Consider the following 19,211-nt stretch of genomic DNA (forward strand, 5'->3'; position numbering starts at 1 on the left):
CAATCTAATCAGCTGATTATGAAATGATGAAGACTCTGCTCTTCAGGGCCTCTCGGGTGGAGAGAGGGAGGTGAGCGAGAGAGAGAGAGGGAGAGAGAAAGAAAGAGGGAGAATGACGGCAGTGAGGGTGATGAAGGACAGCTCAGGCCACACTGGGGCCCTGCTGTTGGGCTCCTGGTGAGAGTAGGGGCCCTGAGTGTCGCTCCAGTCAAATGTCTGGGGTCACACGGAGAAGCGTGGTATGATTCTCAAAGTTAGGGTTAGATGCTTCAATGAACCGTCTCAGACTACCATGTCCTCTCTGGTACCAGTGATGGCTACGGCTCGGTGCCCCCTCCCCTTTAACCACCCCCATTACTCCTCCTTACTCACCGCGCCCCTAATTGGATTAAAGGGCATATTTAAGAGGAAAGAGGGAGGGGAGGTGTGCGTGGTCAGATGTTGCGTGCTGTATGCATTCCAAGGTCAAAGGCATAAATGAAGGCCTCCTAAACGAGCCGCGCCACGCCTATTATGCTGCAAACGCTCTCTGGGCGCTTATTGTTCCGCTAACGACCGATCCCAGACGCGTCTCTTTAACCAGGCTGTAAAAGAAAGCCTGTAAATATGGAACTGTGTTTTTTCCATAATTGAGTGTGGGGGGGGGGGGTCCTGCGAGCCCATGTTGAACCTGGCTTCATCTCCTCATGGTGACACCGATGATTCCTCTGCCTGTTTTGTGGTGTGGTGAGATTCGTGCCGATGAGAGAGGAGGAGTCCTGTAGACACTATTGAGATGCCCCCTCCCCCCCCCCCCCCAGCGGTACGTACCAGCAGCTCGAGGAGAACCTCCTTGTCGTGGGTGGTGTCCTTGCCTTCAGCCAGCTCTGGCAGCAGGCAGAGGTAGGATGCCACCCGGTGGAGCGTGTTGGGACTGCGGGGAGGAACAGGACGAGAGGGTTAAGACCTCAGGCAGCATTGAGATGAACTTGATGAGGTTATCATGTTAAACTGCTGCGGTGGCAGTTCCAGGGCGAGAGCGCACCTCACATTACGGTTTTCATGTACACGAGGCCTGATCAGGAATCGGTCTTGACAATCTTTCGCTTATTTTATAAGTTCACATGTGACGTATGTATTTCAAAGCTGTAAGGCCCGTGGTTTGGGCTCTACCCAGAAGGCCACATTCTCAACCACAGCCAGGCGTGTCCCAGGTCTCTGACACTCATGCCTGTTTGTTCTGTGGTCCAGGCCGGACACTGACCACACACGCTGACCACACACACACAGTGACGTGACAGGAATATGAAAATCAAACAGCATGTCTGTCTCTCAGAGTGGAGGAGCTTCTCTGCATATAGAGCTGCCTTGATGAGACTGTGAGACACACGCACACACAGCACAGCCTGAACGCACACACACACACACACAATCTCCACACGCGTCCGGAAGCTGTGTGTGTGTGTGAGGCGCTCCTCGTGACGGCAGGTTAGACGACGCGGTGTCAGTTTGCGCTGACGTGGCCCCTCTGTCTCTCCGGTGGGCCGGGCCGGGCCGGGCCGCCTGCGCTGCGCTCGCCCGAGCACTGAGCCGGCAGCGGGGACGTCTCTCTGAGCTGTCAGGGACGTCACCACCTCCAGACACACGGAGCCTCTGGGGTCTGAGTGGTCACATGGTCTGCTGAGTCCTCTGACAGGACTCTAGTTGAGGGGGTGAAGAGCACTGCCTGGCAATCTGCGTCCGCCTAAAAATCGGTCTAACAAATGGGCTGAAAGGCAGCAAGCGTTGGTGTGTGTGTGTGTCTGGTCATATGCAGCTTCTGTGTGTTCCTGTGGGTGTTTGAGGATCGCTGCGTCTGTGGGTTTGGGAGGGGGGGGGGTCAATGTGAACTGGCGGGTTGCGGGGGGGCGGCTTAGCGGGCGAGGAGCGCAGCTGGAACACGGTGGCATTAAACAGTCCTGTGTAACGGGGGAGAGGGGGCCTTGTTAAATCTCCAGAGTTCCCAAAGCAGCTTTGAGGATATGAGGGGGGGGTCAGAGCAACACTACTTTATCCATGACGATGCACAATGGAGGGATGAGCAAAGGGGAGGGAGAAGGCGGCCCGCAGAGCCGTGGAAACTGCTTGGTCATGCTGTGGTGTTGGCTGTCCACACCTGCTGTTGGCTGCAGCCCTCACCACACTGGTCAGGTGGAGGGAGGGGGGGGTGGGGGTGGGGATGTGAGTGGACTGGCATGTGTGACATGGAAATCTGACAATCATTCGTCACGCGTCACCTCCGACCGGGAAAATGACACACCACGAGCCGAGTAACAAAGGGGACTAATTAGCGAGGAAGAGGAGCGTACAGTATATCCCGCTCATATATTCAGCGTTTTATACACGCATACACACACAGCCCTACAAAGCATGGGTTTGTGTGTGTGTGTGTGTGTGTGTAGAAGGGGGTGGGGGGGTTTTGGCTATCCCGTTTGCTAATATGATATGACAAACACAGCTGTTCAAAGACTTTATTCTCCAGCTCCTACGAATCGATTAAATTAATGAGGCGAGTCCCTCTCTCCAGGCTGTGCAGGCTGCTCTGTCAAGGGCTCGCTTTCTCCCTGCCAGCTAGGAGCACAACGTTTAGGAGGGAAGATGTAGCCTAATAGGACGAGGACGCCAGGAAGAGGGTGTTTATCACAATTCAAGGAAATGAAGAGGTTGAACGGATGGACACGTAGATATGCAAGTAGCTTTAGGCTCTGTTGGTCTCTCTCTGTCTATCTCTCTCTCTGTCTCTCTCTCTCTCTCTCTCTCTCTCTGTCTCTCTCTCTGTCTCTCTCTCTGTCTCTCTCTCTGTCTCTCTCTCTGTCTCTCTCTCTGTCTCTCTATCTCTGTCTCTCTCTTTCACACACACCTGAGATGGCCGAAGTGTTTGGTGAGGGACTCTCGTGTGTCCACAGCAGCCACGTTGGACAAGGCAAAGTCCTCCAGCTCCGGAAAATGGGCAAACGCTGCCCTCTGGAACAGGGAACACACACAGTCAGGTCACTACACACCGCATACGTCTGTCTGGGCAAGCCCCGGCAACACAGTCACGTTGAAGGGAAATGGACAGCTGCGTATCTGGATGTTAACAACACGATGGAAAGCCGCGAGCAGACAGCTAGAACTGCTCACTAAACAGTCAAGTGTTCAATTGTTTACCAGGACCCTCAGTATATACACTCCAACACCACCTGGAATAAATCCATTTTTAGTTCATACCCTCTCTCTCTAATGTGGTTTCTGGCACCAAACCAATACTCTAAATCAATATTTATGACATTCCTCCCTTCTCCCTGCAGGATAAATCCATGGTCTTCAGGCACACAGTCATATCAACAGAAAGCGGTCTGGTCTACTTCCAGTGAGTCAACTCTCTCCTGGGCCGTGTGACTGATCCTAACAGGTCCAGGTGGTGGGCGGGGCCTACCTGGTGCTGCGTGACTGACCCTAACAGGTCCAGGTGGTGGGTGGGGCCTACCTGGTGCTGCGTGACTGACCCTAACAGGTCCAGGTGGTGGGCGGGGCCTACCTGGTGCTGCGTGACTGACCCTAACAGGTCCAGGTGGTGGGCGGGGCCTACCTGGTGCTGCGTGACTGACCCTAACAGGTCCAGGTGGTGGGTGGGGCCTACCTGGTGCTGCGTGACTGACCCTAACAGGTCCAGGTGGTGGGTGGGGCCTACCCGGTGCTGCGTGACTGACCCTAACAGGTCCAGGTGGTGGGTGGGGCCTACCTGGAGAGAGGTGATCTTGTCGTAGTGCAGGGTGGTCATCTCCTTCTGCGTCAGGGCGTTTCCTGTCTGGTCGTTGATCTCAAAGCCTGTGTAGAACTTCAGCATGTCCAGAAGCTATGGATGGAGACGGAGAGACAGACGGGTCAGGAGATGGGATAGGGAGGCTTTGAATACTTCAAAGGTGTGTGTGTGTGTGTGTCTCACCTGGCAGAAGAGGTGTCCCTCCTTCTCCCTGTGTGTGAGGCTGGACAGGTGGCAGGTCACCACCAGGTGAGAGTCGTCCAGCACAGTGTTGAACCAGCGCCTGGTGGGGAGCAGGGCCTGGCCGGGGGGGGGGGGGGGACAGGACGCAGCGTGAGGACGGCGGGAGGGAGAGAGAGATGAAGGGTCAGAGAGCGAACGAAGGACGGAAAGAAGAGAGGGAGAGAGGAAACAGGAAGAGACGGTCAGAGCACGGAGAGAAAAGGAGAAGCAGGGTGGAGCAGCAGGCTTCACCTCAGTCTCAGCGACACAGCAGGAGGCCCGCGAGGACCGCCGGTACCGTGAGTGTCAGCGCGTGCAGCACACACCTTGATCCAGAGCCACGTACACAGTGCAGTGCACGTAGACAGGACAGCGGCAGATGAGAGCAGCATCGCTCCAACAGTATTCCGGTAGTCGGATTAAAGGAGTGGTCCGGACTTCTGAAGCAAAGTGCAAAGTCAGCACTTCTCACGATGACGCCTCAACGACAGCGCAACAACAAAACAAACTCTCGTCGGCTACAGTGCTTGGTACAGCGCGGCAAAAACAACATTGTTTCGTAAGTGCAACATCAAACAATTCCGTGGGTGCAGTCCCTTGCCCGACAGCACTCTCAAATCCAATAGAACTGGACTGTAATAAGCACACTCAGAAGCGGTGGAGATGGGAAACAGCACACGACCTGCAGAGCCAGAACAGTTCTGGATGGATCCAATGGAATGGGGAAAGGGGAGGTGGGTTCTACCTGTCACACGCAGATCAATTCACCTCCCGAACCCGACCAGTTTCCCAGCACCTAAGCAGGCCTTCTCTATCGATAGGGAACTTCGATCTGGCCTCCCTTCTACAAGAGCTTGCGGGCTTATTTACATATTAACAAGGTAAAGTGAGGACAGGCAATGAAGCATGACATACTGGTGCATGACAGGGTAAAAGGAGGTGTCGTATCGTTTACTGATATCTGACGTCCTATCAGGACAGGTTAGGATTAAGGCCTTAGAGACTTGCGACCTATGCAACACTCGTCCTCATTGGCCAGGCCATGTTTCATTTCAGGGGAGATCCCCCAAGAGAGACCCGATACCTTCCTCTGGGACTCCTCTGGGCTGACAAGGACCTTACTGTCGTCCTCACAGTGATCAAAGTGTGTCAGACTGACAGGAGGACCCCTCCTGGACGTGTTGTGTGTTTTGATCCTAATGGCTGGAGGACGGAGGGGTCTATAGACAGCTGTCCACTTTCTACCAACCTTCAGAGACCGATGGATTCACCAGATCACGACCATGTGAGAATCCGTTTTGCCAAGCTCCTAAGTTATTTGTTTGTGCCCAAACCACAGGGGTTCGGACCAATCAGCATCCTCTAAGGAACTACTGGCAGATACAGGCATGGATAAAGTTACCCCAGGATAGAGGGTGATGGACAGATGGTTTATCCAATCACCTGCCGTGTTTCCAAGGACATCCTCCCAGATGGTTATGTGTAAAGAAAACATTGGGCTAGTCAGGTTAAGTTCCTACACCCCATCCTGTGAAGGTTTCCACTTGACATGAAAGGCCCACACAGTTGTTGTTTCGGCAGAGGTTGGCAGTTCTGTAGATGTTCCCCTTGCAAAGGTCCTGAGGCAGGGCGGTGTTTGAGAGGAGGACGGACAAGCATGCACCACCACCTTCGTCACGGGATCTTACCTCCAGGTCGATCATGAGTTCGATGAATCTCTCACAGTAGTGGACCTTCTCCATCGACACGTCACCTGAGAGGGGACAGAGCCGTTTACGTCACGTCAGAACACACACGCTCACACACACACGACACAAGCACACACACGTATAAACGGAAGAGGGCGAAGCGAGGGATGACAGGGCGTTGTTCACCACGTGGAAGCTGCTTGGGTCAGTGTGGACACGGTGGTTTCCTGCAGAGTGATGGAGTCTGGCCAGGAAGCCCCCAGCAGCCCTCCAACAGCCTGCAGGGAGTCCAGGACTCATTAAAGGGCTGTGTGTGTGTGTGTGTGTGTACTTGGGCTAATATTGGGACCCGACAGAATAGATTAGGATCTGGGACCCAGCGGGACCACCTTCACCCTGCTGCTATGTGGCCTGGGCCCTCTCTCAACACACACAGGCTAGTTCTATTCTGGGCATGCAGGTTTGGGGGGGGGGTGGGGGGGTGTCGGTCTACATTATGACACAGTGACATTCGTCCCTGTGGGAGGGGGGGGCGAGGCAGCTTAGCACCAGGCTCTCTCTGCACAGGTCAGAGGGAGGGAGGGGGGGGGGCTGACTTTTGGTGACTGGCGCAGGGGTAGGAGAGGTGTGTCTCTCACTGGTAATAAGGTCTCTGATGAGCTGAGATGAGGCACACGAGACCTGCTGGGTCAGCTGAACAAACAGCCGGCAGAGAAAGAGCAGAGGAAAGGAGAGAGAGAGAGAGAGCAGAGGAAAGGAGAGAGAGAAAGAGAGAGAGAGAGAGAGAGCAGAGGAAAGGAGAGAGAGCAAAACAAAGGGCGAGGGAAAGAGAGCCACACAGAGGGGAAGCACGTGGATGAACAGGACTGCTGCGTCTTGAGTGCGGTGGGGCGTCTTTACCCTTCATCTCAAATCCTCTGCATGCAGGCAGACTGAGACTACAACTAGGGCTGAACAGAAGGCAGCTTGCGAACGTGGGTGCGTATGTGCGGTGCTCCACCAGGAGCAGGAAGAGGGAGGAGCAGGAAGAGGGAGGAGCAGGAAGAAGGAGGAGCAGGAAGAGGGAGGAGGAGGAGCAGGAAGAGGGAGGAGCAGGAAGAGGGAGGAGCAGGAAGAAGGAGGAGCAGGAAGAGGGAGGAGGAGGAGCAAGAAGAGGGAGGAGGTTGTTCACCTGATGCAGGGATGGACGTCAGAACGCCCCGGAATTTCTTAATGAGCGCAGAGAGGAACGTTCTCTCCTTCTTGGCTCTAGAGAGAGAGAGAGAGAGAGAGAGAGAGAGAGAGAGAGAGAGAGAGAGAGCGAGAGAGAGAGAGAGGGAGAGAGGGAGAGAGAGGGAGAGAAAGAGAGGGGGGAGAGAGAGAGAGAGAGAGAGAGAGAGAGAGAGAGAGAGAGGGGGGGGGGGGAGGGGGGAGAGAGATATTAGAGGCTTGTATCTCCATGTGAGGGCCTTTCATGTGCCCGTCTCTGACGGCAGGTGGACGACACGAGCAAAGAGAGAGAGGAACAGTGCCATACAGCTCTGCGTCTTCGCCGACCATCTTGTCGTAATTCTTCTTGATCAGGTTCCAGAACTTCTGCATCTTGGGGACTTTCTTCAGCTCGTGCTGCAGTCTCGACTGTGGCAAAGAAATCATGCGGATCGATGAATCATTGTGTTTATGACATTTTTGTTTACCACACCTGTAGCTGCATTTGACTTAAAGCCCTTTGGCATTTCCTACTGTCGCACTGCCATTGTTGCACTGTGTGTTCTCAAATACAGACTTTTACCCGGTACTATCCACTCTAATATTAATGACAGTGCACTTTTAGTCCTTGATTATTTGCTGCACTGACCGTATGTGCTTTTTGTACATTGCTCTGGATAAAAGCATGTGCTAGATGAACAGATGTACAAATCTAGTGTGGAGGATGAGAAGAGTGTCTCTTACCGGCAGGAGACACATCCACATGGGCAGAGAAATGAGCTGCTGCACCTGCTCTCGAATCAAGTCCACCTCCTGAGAGGGGAGGAGACAGGGATGGGAAGATGAAGGGAGAGAGGAGTGGAGGGGAGGGGGGTACAAAAAGCAAATGAGCCATCAAAGAGATGATTTAATAGAGTTATGGAAGATATATTTCAAAGCAACCTGAACATTTACAACTGCATCAAGTGGAAATAGATTGAATACTCTCGGAGAACAACATAGGCTTGGAGAGAGAGCAATTCAGAGCGAGTTTTCCGCAGTGGCTCCCTGTGGTTTTGAGGAGAGGCAAAGACTACAGTATGGTTAGAAACCTTTATGGCTATAATGCTTGATCTGAAGTACAATACTGCCCCCTAGTGGACTTCCATGCAAAACAACATGCTGAAACTGTGTCACTGCAAGTACGATGGTATTCCTCCAAAGGGGCAGGAAGGAAACACACACACACACTCTCTTTTGTGTACAGGGGGTGGCTCCTACCAGGCTGTTGAAACAGTGGTCCAGGAAGACCAGGAGGACAGTTTGTTCCTTCAGGGTCAGGCCGGCCTGGTCTCCCTCCAGCACTGCTTCCATGACACACTTGACGAAGTAGGGGAAGTGGCTGGGCTCCTTCTTGAACACCTGGACACACAGCACAACGAGGGTCACTGGACACACAGCACAACGAGGGTCATTGGACACACAGCACAACGAGAGTCATTGGACACACAGCACAACGAGGGTCATTGGACACACAGCACAACGAGGGTCACTGGACACACAGCACAACGAGGGTCATTGGACACACAACAAGGTCACTGGGTCCTTCCAATTCTTACTGAGAGGCAGTGGTCCCCCTTACAAGTGTCTGCAGAACGTTAAGACCTATTGTATGGTGATGAATTCAACCTAGTTGAACAATGGTTCATTTTCTTGTTGTTTTGAAGAGAAAGTGGGTCAACTCGAACCTTCTGTGACCACTGTCTTTAATAGTCTGATATGGCAAATAAGTAAGTGTTGCACTGTGTTGACAATCCCTACCATACACTCAAGTCTTCTCCAGACACCAGCAAACCAGGTTAGTGTGTGTGGCGACACCGTGCAGCCTTCCTTACCTCCCAGGCCGGAACGTTCTCTCTGAACTTCTCGTTGATGATGCAGCAGATGGACATGAGGTAAGCCTTGCTGGACACGTCCGGTGAGTAGTTCACCCACAGGTAGTTTTCCAGATATTGACTGCAGAGAAGGGCGGACAGTCATGATGTTAGATACTGTAAAGAAAATGTCACATTTAAAAATGGAATTCAGAGGAGGGAGGGGTTACTCACCTGAACTCCAGTAACATTATCTTTCTTATGGCAAACCTGAATTCAGTGCAAGAGACAAGGAAGGACATATTAGTTATGAATACAGATCTGGAAAAGCCTTTTTTGTTGCATGTTCACGTGATGATTTAAACCACCTACTTGGACTGGAAAATCTCTTTCAGGTAAACATCTTCCATGACCTGAGTCGGTGGAAATCACAATGTTTAGAGATGGAGCCAGGAAGCACCAATAAATGCTCATCAAAATTGTAGCTGAGAAGGAAACTCACCTTAGGGTCGAAGGGCAGCTTATTCTTCGAATGGGGTGCCCAATATCTGTTAGCCAACTGTAAAGGAGACAGAGGCGCTGTAACATCTATCTTTCCAAGTTAGCCCACTAACAAGTAAACTATGTGTCTGTGAGTTGCTAATATCAAATGTGTGTCACTTACCTGTGTGACATATTCCGCATTGATTTGAGAAACAGAGGGCGCAGAAGCCTTTTTGGCCGGAGTTTCTTTCTCCATGACTGTTTTGAACAGCTAGGAAGTCAAGCTTGCTGAGGACAAAGTCGTGCAATAAACACCAAGCTTCAGCAAATGCGTTACACACAGACCGCTTCACCAGGTACAGTATGTGAATCGACCTAACATATAGGAGTTATTTCTCAATTAAATAGCTAATTGAATGGGTACTAACAGAGTAAGCCACCAGCATAATGCCAGTACCATGTTTGATTTGCTCGACATTCTTGCAGATTAACAAGCTAGCTCTACACGAACCAAATAAACGATGCCATATTGATTGTAGACTAACTACGTGCTGCATTAAATTTGTTTATTTATTTAACTTTTGGCGTATGTATGCCGTTTCCTTGTTAACTTTGAAACTGCACCAACTATTTATTTGGCGCTAATTAAACTAGCTAACCTACGTAGCTAAATACAAAGGCGCATTTGAATTTCAACCAGCTAGCAGTTAGCTAGTAACTTGTTATGTTTCAGTAAATTGATGGCTAGTCTTCAAGCTATTCATTTTAAAACGCAGGTAGATTCAATAATTTAAGGAACTAACCTTTATGCTTTACAACATAGGGTACACGTAAACTCCGTACAAGTACGTACACAAGCATGTACACAAGCAAATCGTGTTTAGGGCGATACACTTCCTGTACGAACAGAATTCCTGTTCAACATCCTGTCGGTACACACAGCGAAACTTTAGTTCCGTCAATGGCTTAATTCCTACATGGTAAAACATATCGATAAACGCAAACTATAATCTTATATTTCATCTAATATATATGAAATTATAATATACAAGATTATCCCCGGTTAGTGCAACGTTAATAATATTGTAGTAAACAAGGAATGATTTACCTTTATTATCACAAAATCATCCTCCATATTAGTAATTCATTTCATTTTAAAAGACCAGACAACAGAGACTGTTTCACTCAAGGTTTATTATCTTATCTTGTACATGTAATACCACCATTATAAATGAATAGCATGCAGGTAAACAAAAACATATAATGTTCTATATACGTAAAACTATAGGAAATGTTGTACACTTTAAAAGGAACTAACTCTAGTTATAATCACGAGATGCCACCCTCCTCCCAAAGCATGCCTGTTTTTTTTTTTTTACTGTTTATGGCTTCGGTGACGATGTGTTTTTAAATGGGAAGACTGTGTAAAAGTCTTGTCGCATACTTCACACATGTATGGCCTCTGACCAGTGTGTGTCACGTAATGTCTTTTCAGTTTGGAGGGAGAAACAAAATTCTTGAAGCATATGGCACACTGATATTGGTTGGATTGAGTAGCCTCGGTCTGAGTTCCACTAGCACACTTGTGGAGCTGCAGATCTCTCTCCAGAGCAAAAGACCTCAGACACTTCCTACACTGAAGCGACCGGAGTGGTTCGCTCCAATCGTTATAATGCATTTCTGCCTGCAGGGGGATTTCACCAACAGAACTCTCACTCCCAGAATGCCTCTCACTAAACACCTCACGACTACCAGTATCGTCGAGGCCTCTATTGGCAGGGAAAGCCATCCCCATGCGCTGTGTGCTGCTCCCAGCCTCGTGCTGTGCCTGGGGAGGGCCCAGTAGGTCCTGGGAGTTGACACGCCAGTGGGCCTCAAGGTGTGAGGCCAGCTCAGAGGGGGTTTGATACACATTGTGACACTCAGGGCACTGATACAGATCCCCTGGTTTATTGTCAAAGTCCATGGTATGGGCTGGCAGGCTATGGAAATCCACACATTTGTTGTCCCTTGTCTCTGTGGGGTGACCAGAAACGGCCTCGTTGGTGACGGAGCAGGGATCGGGGCTGTCGTCACGGGGCTGGGGCTCTTCCCTGTGGGCGTCGCCCTCGGAGCTGGTGGTGGGACCGTCGGAGAGGCTTCCGGAACCGTGGCGCTCGGTGGGATAGTTGTCTGGGGATTCTTGTGCGCTGTTGTCCTGGGGATTGCTGAACAGCACGCTCTCATGGGTGCGCTCGTGGTTTCTCCTGTGCCAGACCTGCCTGAAGGCCTTACTGCAGAAACTGCATTTGAATGGCCTTAACCCCGTGTGAATAAGGAAGTGCCTGGACAGCTTGGATGGAGTGTCAAAGCCCTTCTGGCAAATAGTGCACACATGACCTTTCCTTTTATCACCAGCCACTTTGCTTTTGATTTTAGGATTGGCAAGCGTGTTTGTTTTGTCGGGAGAGGATTTTTCGCTGATTTCCACGGCTTGTTTGTTTTCGTGGTGAGTATTCTCTTGGTTATGGAGTGAGTCTTCATAGCTGCCTTGCATCCCTACCCACTCTTTTGTACTTTTCGAAGGCCTAAGGTCCGTTTTCATAGTACTCATCTGAGGAACTTGGATGTGTATTTTAGGATATTGAAGAGGATGTTGTTTTTGTGGTTGTGCTTTTACATGACTCGTCGTAGCTTGCTGAGAGGTCGGTCTGAGGGGCCCAAACTTGTTGTGAGTTCTCTCGTGGACCGTCAGGTGTGTGGCTTGTCGAAAGGTTTTCCCACACGCCAGGCAGTTGTAGGGTCTCAAATCTGTGTGCACGCGACTATGTCTTTCTAGTTTGGAGAATGACGGGAAGTATTTATAACAGATCAAACACTGGTGTCTGGTATACACTGGATTTCCCACAGGGTTGGTAGACTTGCGCCTCTTTGTGGCCGTCTTGGAACAATGATTTGGTTCGGACAGGCCGCTTGAATTTGAAGCTGTTTGCTGAGAGGTAAATGGCCCGCAGTCAAGGTTATCCTTACCTTGAAGTCCAGGATTTGAGCATACATGGAGTTTATATTGAGTCAACAGGGGAAAGGTTTTCCCACAGGGGTGGCAAGTATGCCTCTGTCTAGTGGAAGCGAAGGTCTTCCTTTGAGGCCTGAAAGGTGGAGGTGTTGCATGCTGAAACCCTTGTTTTTTACTATTGTTTTCATTCCACCCAACTGCTCCAGTGCTGGGTTGACCAAACTGTCTCTCTGAAAGTGTGTCCTGTTCACTTTGCTTCAGGGCTGCATCGTTTGGGGAATCATTATCGACCGACGCAGAGGAAGGTTTGGTAGTGAGAGGCAACTTTTGCTTGTAGTATTTTGTCCACAGGTGAGTGCGAGAATGGATCCTCAAGTGACTTAGCTGGCGGAATCTCTTCCCACATGACTCACACCCAAAAGGCCTCTGCCCTGTATGGGTCATCATGTGCCTCTGGAGTTTGGATGGAGAAGGGAACCGCTTGAGGCATGTCGGACATGAATGGGGTCTGTGCCTGATCTTCTGCTGCTGACTGTTGGCCTGGCCTGATCCTGTCTGCTGGTCAGAGACCAGCGAGGGGTCAGTTCCCTGCAGCGCACAATCCTGTTCGTCACTGGGTTTTGGTCTTGCATTCTCCGGTTTCACCATGATGCCGTGGTGAGGAGCATGCCCGTCACTGGGTTGAGTAGAAGCCATCCCATTGTTGGGATGCTGGTGAGAGTTTAAGAGAGCCTTCCCAGGGGTCTCCGACAGACTTTGATTCTGAAATTCCTCATCCGGGTTCTTGTGACTGATCTGATGCCGTTTTAAATGGACAGCCAGGCGGAAGGCTCTATTGCAGACCTGGCACTGAAAGGGTCTCAACTCTTTATGAGTCGCGTAATGCTGCCTGTGTTTACTTAAGCTGCTGAATGTCTTTGAGCAGATGCTGCACTGGTAGTGATTCGATGCATGTCCTTGCTGCTCGACCTTGACATCATTCGGACTCTGATCTGTCGTTTCTAACTGGTCGTGGCCGGGAGGAGTCCGCACACTTATCTCACACTGAAGCTCCATCTCCACGGAGGAAGTCACAGGATTACCCGGAGCGGATGACTTATCGCCAACGGGCTGTGAAGTCGAGGAACCGTTCAAGGTCTGGCTATTTGTCTCCGACTTAACATCGGCGCCGGTACCCGCACACCTATGTGCATACAGGTGTGTTTTGAGGTGCCACACCTGCCTGAATGATTTCCCGCAGTCCCCACAGGAGTACGGCTTCTGTCCCGTGTGAATCATGAAATGACGCTTCAGTTTGGACGGCGAGCAGAACGTTTTCAAACAGGTCGGACACTGGTGGTTCACCCTCATTTTACCAGCCGAGGAACCCTGCTGGGCCTCAGATACAGGGGGGTCCTCAGAGAAGCCAGCACTGTGGTGTGACTGGGAGTGGGATTTCAGATGGGCCTTCTGTTTGAATGCCTTCCCACATGTTTCACACTCGAAGGGCTTAAGTTGACTGTGTGTGGGTATATGCCTCTGAAGATGGTAGGATGAGTTGAAAGACTTCAGGCAGACCGTGCATGTGTGCTTCTTGGCTGTGCTGCCTTGATCTGTGTGCCAGAAGCCTGCTGCACTCTGACTACTCCCCATGGCTGTGGAGGCCCCCATGGGGTCATGAAACATTGGGTTTGGGAGGAACTGACTATTGGCTAGGATGTTCTGTTGGCTGATGAAGCCATTATCAATCAGAGAGGGTAGGAGTTCTGGCTGGTGTCTCATCTCTGTGGGAGAGATACCGGTCGACAGTGGCATTCTTTCTTTAGCTTCTTGTGTTTGGGAAAACATTGGCCTGGTTGGTTGCAATGGCATGGTGTTGTAGATATTGAAGTCATGTCCAGACTTATCTGGCGAGGGTTGATCTTGACGGGTAGACACTGGCTCCATGGGATTTGGGAAGCTGCCATGTTGGAGACTGTCTGTGGGGAAACTCCAAGGGTTGCTTTTTCCTGTGTGGGTCTCTATGTGCTTTTTTAAATGGACAGATTGGCGAAAGCCTTTGTCACAAACTGTGCAAGTGAAGGGTTTCTGTCCAGTGTGAGTGAAGTGATGACGCTCCAGTTTAGAGGCACTAGGGAATGATTTTGAACAAACAGTGCACTGATGCATTATGGAAGGAAATTCGTTATAACTTTCAGTCTTTGCTCTTGACGGGTTGATTATTTTTCTTGCATTGAGATTACACAAACTCAGCGTTCCTTAAACGGAGGCAAAGAGGAATCAGTTATTCTTTCCGACCGTCTTCCTCATACGATGCCTGGGGGGATCATAAACGGAAATAATCAAAATACAGCCGAAATGAAATGTTTAATATAGATACGGTAGTAGAATAGTTGTATTTTACATATGAATGCATCTCTTTTCATTAGCTAGCTACCTAGCAAACTATATGACAACATGCTAGCTATTAGCATAGATGCTAGCGTAATGATAACACCGTTGTAATAACTGTATAATGGTAAGTTTAATATTCAAGGTAAAATACTTATCGTGCAAGGCAACATTAGTAAGCAGCATCGACGTAAAACAAGCATATTTTGCATCAGTAAAAATACATATACAAACGTTTATTACGAGGGCCTTACAGAGGGGCTCCAGACACTGTATCCTTCGTTCTCGGTGTCTTCGACATTGGTCTCTATATTCATCGCACCGGCTAGATCTGGATGTTTATTGGATACGTGGCTTCATTGCGCTCAGCCGGCGGGCCCCGGCTCACAAAACATGCGTACTCAGTTGTTCGTCTCTCTTTGATGCACGGGCGGAAACCTTTTATCGCAAGTTCCTTCGGCATCATGAATGTTCAATATTTTTTTCGCATATTTGTTTATTTAAAATAACTGCAACACAAGACCACATGATCTGCAAACCATTGCAGACAGTTTATAGTACATTAACAAAGTATGCCAATGTTACCTTACATAAATCAAAGTAAGATGTCAAAACACACTTTCCAAAATGCATAAAGTTGATAGATTTGAACATATTCAACTAAAAAGCACAGACTGATCTGATTAAATTATTTACATTTGTTTGGACATGTATTCACACGTTGACGAAATCCAAACACACTTTGAAGGTGTTATTTGTAATAGGATTGTAGCAGGATTATGACGCCTACACTTACCCTAACTTTAATTACAACCTCATCTACAATCTTAATCTTCCAGCCATTTAAGACTTATCCAAGAGACAAATCGGTCTTTTACTCGTTCACCTAACCTACCGTTCCAAGGGATACTGTACACCTCGTGTACGACATTCAGCAATATCTTATCATGGTTCAACTCTTCAACTGGTCTGGATAATATCAGCAATAATATCAGCAATTACATTAATATGTATGTTACGGAATCAGGAAAGATTAGTCTTATCAGTATAATCCCCAGGTAAGTACGTATTTGATTCAGCCTCCTTATGTTCCACATTGGCTCACCCAACACCTTTCAGTTTAATCACACATGAACCATTAACTTGAGTGTCTCTCCTGTCCCGGGACAACCTGTCTGTATGAGTCAGTAGTTGCAGTCGATACACTCAGCCTTCATTTTAGAAGCTTTGTCTCGGATATTTTAGACACTGTGGATGCAACAACAGACTGGTCAATGGGAAACTGTATTCGTGATATACAGGCTTGCAAAAATCAATGTAAAAGGTTTGGGATTTCTTTTAGACATACAGTACCAATTTTAGCCACTGGAGGACAGCATACACCACTCAATTAAAATGGTTTCCAATCTAGCAGGAAGGGTTGCACTGGCACACCTTAACTTACTGCTACATCTAATGTAACATTTAACACACATTATCTTGTGACTAGACATAGTAATAATGCAACATATTATCATCAACATAATTTTCAAAACATAACTATCAGATCATTTACTCCCATATAGACCATAAGGCCCCACTGTGTGTCTGAAGCCCAGAGCCCAGCATTCTGAGCAGAGCTCCCCGCTGCAGCCTCACTGCCAGGGGGGAGGGGAGCCACACATCAGCCTGGCTAGCCAGGAGGAGCCTGGAGGAGCTAGAACACAGTCAAAGTCCATGTGCCTGGCCACAATGACAAGAGCCGCAGGGCTGTACATTGCACACAAAGGACAATGTTAGCCACAACTCCCAAGTTTGTGTGTGAGGCAGCTGCAGGTCTGTTTGGTGGAGAAAAATAAAGAAACATGAAGAAAAAACACACATACACAAAAAGAAAAACAAAATGTCATCCTGTCTATTCATATTTCTGAGGCGACATGGTGGTTGTGGAAACAAAAGAAATACAGATGCCGAAGAGTAGCTTAGACACACTGGTTATGTTAGGAGTTACACTGCATTCTTGTGGCGGTGGCTGTGTTTGTCTGCCTGAAGAACATCCTATTTGTTGTGCTCATCGACAAGTGGTTGTCTGGCTGCGTGTGTGGCACACCCATTTAAAGGCCTCAGTGCCTCAGACTAACCGGAAGATTGCTCCCAGTTGATGTTTTTCACTAGTTTTTTTTACCCATACCGTACCACGACCACAACAATGTGTCTCCATACCGCGGTGGTGTCCGCTGCAGTCGAGCCAAGCCCGAGTCCTGCAGTACACAGAGGGGTCCCTGGCTCCTCTTGAACATGACTCGTGAACAGAAAGATATTTTCCTTACACATGGCTTTGGACTCAATCAGTTCAATAGAGAAGAAACGTGTGGACAACTCCCACGTGTTCAGCCTTTTAATGAGACATCTCAAACCCAAACAGAACGAGTACAACACATACAGTAGATGTAGCCAGCTAAAACCAGCTCCTGCTACTGATACTGTGGGAGTTCCGCTGATACACGTTGCCCTGACCTCGAGGTAAACCACTATACTGAACTTCACATGGATATTTATGGTGCTATCGCCCTCATGGACAATTGCTTGTTTGTTTTTAAATGTATCGACCTCCGATAGAAAACAAGTAAAGCAAATCTTCAAGCTGCGTTGGTTGTCGCTATTGTTCAATTTTTGATAACAGTGCTGAGAGCGGCAGGCAGATGGGTGCGGATCAATAGCCCCTCTACGCACCCTTCTCTCTGCCCCCCCCCCCCCCCCCCCCGCCCCCCTCTTCACCCCCTTCGCCCTCCCCCTCCGCGCCCTCCCCCTCCAACACAATGGAGGGAAGAGCCTGGGCGAAGGCGCATTCCAATTGAGCTCGTCAATAATATGGTTCGCGATCTTTGAGAAAGCGAAATGTTCCAGAAGCAATAGTTAATGGCACTGTTTTCTTCCCACACAATCACACCACCTGTGATCACACACACACACACACACATAAGCGCACACACGTGTATGTGCACACACACACCCAGCCGCCCGCCCAGGAGGACCCTGCCCCGCAGCTGTGTGGGGATCGTCCCTTTCCTATTAACCAGAGAAGCCTTCGAATCGATGGGGACTATGAGGAGCCTTAATCTCTTCAGGTGGCTTGCTCCTGATTGCCTATTACTCTATAATAACACGTCTTTGGCCTGTGGAGCATGAGGGAGAAACAAACAAAGGACCCCGCTGTCCTCCCACCACGGAGCAGAGCGGCAGGGCCGGGCCACCTCGTCAGGCCATGGGCCGCGTCTCTGCACAGCACAGCTGGTGTGGTGCTGGTGCTGGAGCGGCCGTGACTCCGGCACTAACAGCAGGAGATCCAGGGATGAGCCAAGGGATGTGTGTCTGGTCAGAGATACCCCTACTGTTGCTCTCTCTCTCTCTCTCTCTCTCTCTCTCTCTCTCTCTCTCTCTGTCTCTCTCTCTCTCTCTCTCTCTCTCTGTCTCTCTCTCTCTCAAACTGTGGGCTCCTGTCCTCTGGTATGCTCGGCAGGCCTGTCTCCTCTCTGTGGCTGCCTGGTGACAGCTGCTCTGAGCTTAGGGGACGGATACAGTGGATTAGAGCCTATGGTGTTGGCTACTTCCATAGACATACTACGCTTACACGCGCGCGGAAACGCACACGCACGCTCACGTGCACACGCACCAAAGTCCCACGCACTCACACATGCAGACTCACACGCACACAGACAGATTGTTTAAGGCGAAGGCTTCAAGATCAAGATTTTTATCTTTGCTATTCAAGTGTGCACAATGGTGTTCACATCCACACACCCATTTGAAAAACTCTACACAATCGGTCATCTTCACGGTCTTCAGGGGTCTTGTTGTGGTCTCTCCTACTGTTGCTGAGGCCCAGAACCGTTCAACAGTCTCTCTGTGTGGATGGTCTCTCTCTCTCTCTCTCTCTCTCGCTGAGTCTAAACACTGAGCCAGCAGGACAGGTGGAGGATCAGGGAGTCGGGCAGGTCCAGAACTGGAACCAGGGCTACAGATGGACTGGACTGGTCTAGGGTCATCCTCAAACATTCCTCCAGGCCTGAGAGAGAGAATCAGAAAGAGAGAGAGAGGAAGAAGAGAGATCAAGGAGAAAACAAAGAAGGAGACAGAGAGGGATAAACAGAAAAAAAATGACATTTGATCCAAAATGTGTAAAGTGCCTTTCGTTGACATGAGGATAAGACCCCAACATGGCCGTCGCTCGGAGGCCTGCCCCTGGACAGAAGCAGCGCTTCACCCTTCGACCAGGGAACACAGGCCTATTCACAAAGTATTGACATTCCCAAACCCTGGCCAGATTGTTGCTTCCCATTCAAACCCCTGCAGTGCAGACATATGGCCAGCGAGGGTTGTACATATAAGCTACTGAACCCCTACCACACACACGCACTCGCGCGCGCGCGCGTGCACACACACACACACACACACACACACACTTAGAGAGGGGTCCCTTTTGGCCAAACGAGCAGCTTGCTGGTGGGATGTCGTGGAATGAATCCTGCCTCCCTGCTGTGTTGAGTCGTCAGGAGGCTGTGTTGGGATTGACTCGCTAAGCTTCACTGGAGATCTGTGTGTGTGTGCATGTATGTGTGTGTGTGTGTGTGTGCGTGCCTGTGTGTGCGAGCGTGGTCTTGAGTGTTGAG

At 49.7% G+C, this 19,211-nt stretch overlaps 3 protein-coding genes across 7 annotated transcripts in view; all 3 read right to left on the reverse strand.

The window, feature by feature from the left end:
* Window positions 1–10,125, reverse strand: part of aqr (aquarius intron-binding spliceosomal factor) — a 42,309-nt gene extending 32,184 nt beyond the window's left edge. Inside the window, exons 1-15 of one of the 2 annotated variants that reach the window (XM_084675342.1) lie at window positions 10,001–10,125; window positions 9,379–9,485; window positions 9,217–9,273; window positions 9,087–9,127; window positions 8,949–8,984; window positions 8,736–8,856; window positions 8,122–8,262; window positions 7,606–7,674; window positions 7,190–7,290; window positions 6,845–6,921; window positions 5,674–5,738; window positions 3,947–4,063; window positions 3,743–3,856; window positions 2,879–2,982; window positions 811–913 (exon numbers count right to left, since the gene is read on the reverse strand). In XM_084675342.1, the coding sequence (XP_084531468.1) occupies window positions 811–913; window positions 2,879–2,982; window positions 3,743–3,856; window positions 3,947–4,063; window positions 5,674–5,738; window positions 6,845–6,921; window positions 7,190–7,290; window positions 7,606–7,674; window positions 8,122–8,262; window positions 8,736–8,856; window positions 8,949–8,984; window positions 9,087–9,127; window positions 9,217–9,273; window positions 9,379–9,453 (1,221 nt within the window). In that variant the 5' untranslated portion in view covers window positions 9,454–9,485; window positions 10,001–10,125. The remainder of the gene's footprint in view (window positions 1–810; window positions 914–2,878; window positions 2,983–3,742; window positions 3,857–3,946; window positions 4,064–5,673; window positions 5,739–6,844; window positions 6,922–7,189; window positions 7,291–7,605; window positions 7,675–8,121; window positions 8,263–8,735; window positions 8,857–8,948; window positions 8,985–9,086; window positions 9,128–9,216; window positions 9,274–9,378; window positions 9,486–10,000) is intronic. The other variant, XM_084675343.1, reaches the window with a different exon arrangement.
* A 247-nt stretch (window positions 10,126–10,372) lies between these two features.
* LOC146299694 (uncharacterized) lies at window positions 10,373–17,289 on the reverse strand. Of its 2 annotated transcripts, none has more exons than XM_084675344.1 (2): window positions 14,817–17,289; window positions 10,373–14,488 (listed from the first exon to the last, which is right to left on the reverse strand). In XM_084675344.1, the coding sequence occupies exon 2, from the start codon at window positions 14,338–14,340 to the stop codon at window positions 10,573–10,575; it is 3,768 nt and encodes a 1,255-aa protein (XP_084531470.1). In that variant the 5' UTR covers window positions 14,341–14,488; window positions 14,817–17,289; the 3' UTR covers window positions 10,373–10,572. The 2 variants fall into 2 exon arrangements, with proteins under 2 accessions (XP_084531470.1, XP_084531471.1); XM_084675345.1 differs by having other exon boundaries at window positions 14,797–17,289.
* A 1,106-nt stretch (window positions 17,290–18,395) lies between these two features.
* Window positions 18,396–19,211, reverse strand: part of dph6 (diphthamine biosynthesis 6) — a 54,864-nt gene continuing 54,048 nt past the window's right edge. For 2 of the 3 annotated variants that reach the window (XM_084675347.1, XM_084675346.1), the window contains one exon: window positions 18,396–18,607. In XM_084675347.1, coding sequence (XP_084531473.1) covers window positions 18,489–18,607 — 119 coding nt within the window. In that variant the 3' untranslated portion in view covers window positions 18,396–18,488. The remainder of the gene's footprint in view (window positions 18,608–19,211) is intronic. The other variant, XM_084675349.1, reaches the window with a different exon arrangement.

Source organism: Hypomesus nipponensis, chromosome 3 (genome assembly GCF_054491055.1).
Source record: "Hypomesus nipponensis isolate SF chromosome 3, ASM5449105v1, whole genome shotgun sequence".
Lineage (NCBI taxonomy): Eukaryota > Metazoa > Chordata > Actinopteri > Osmeriformes > Osmeridae > Hypomesus > Hypomesus nipponensis.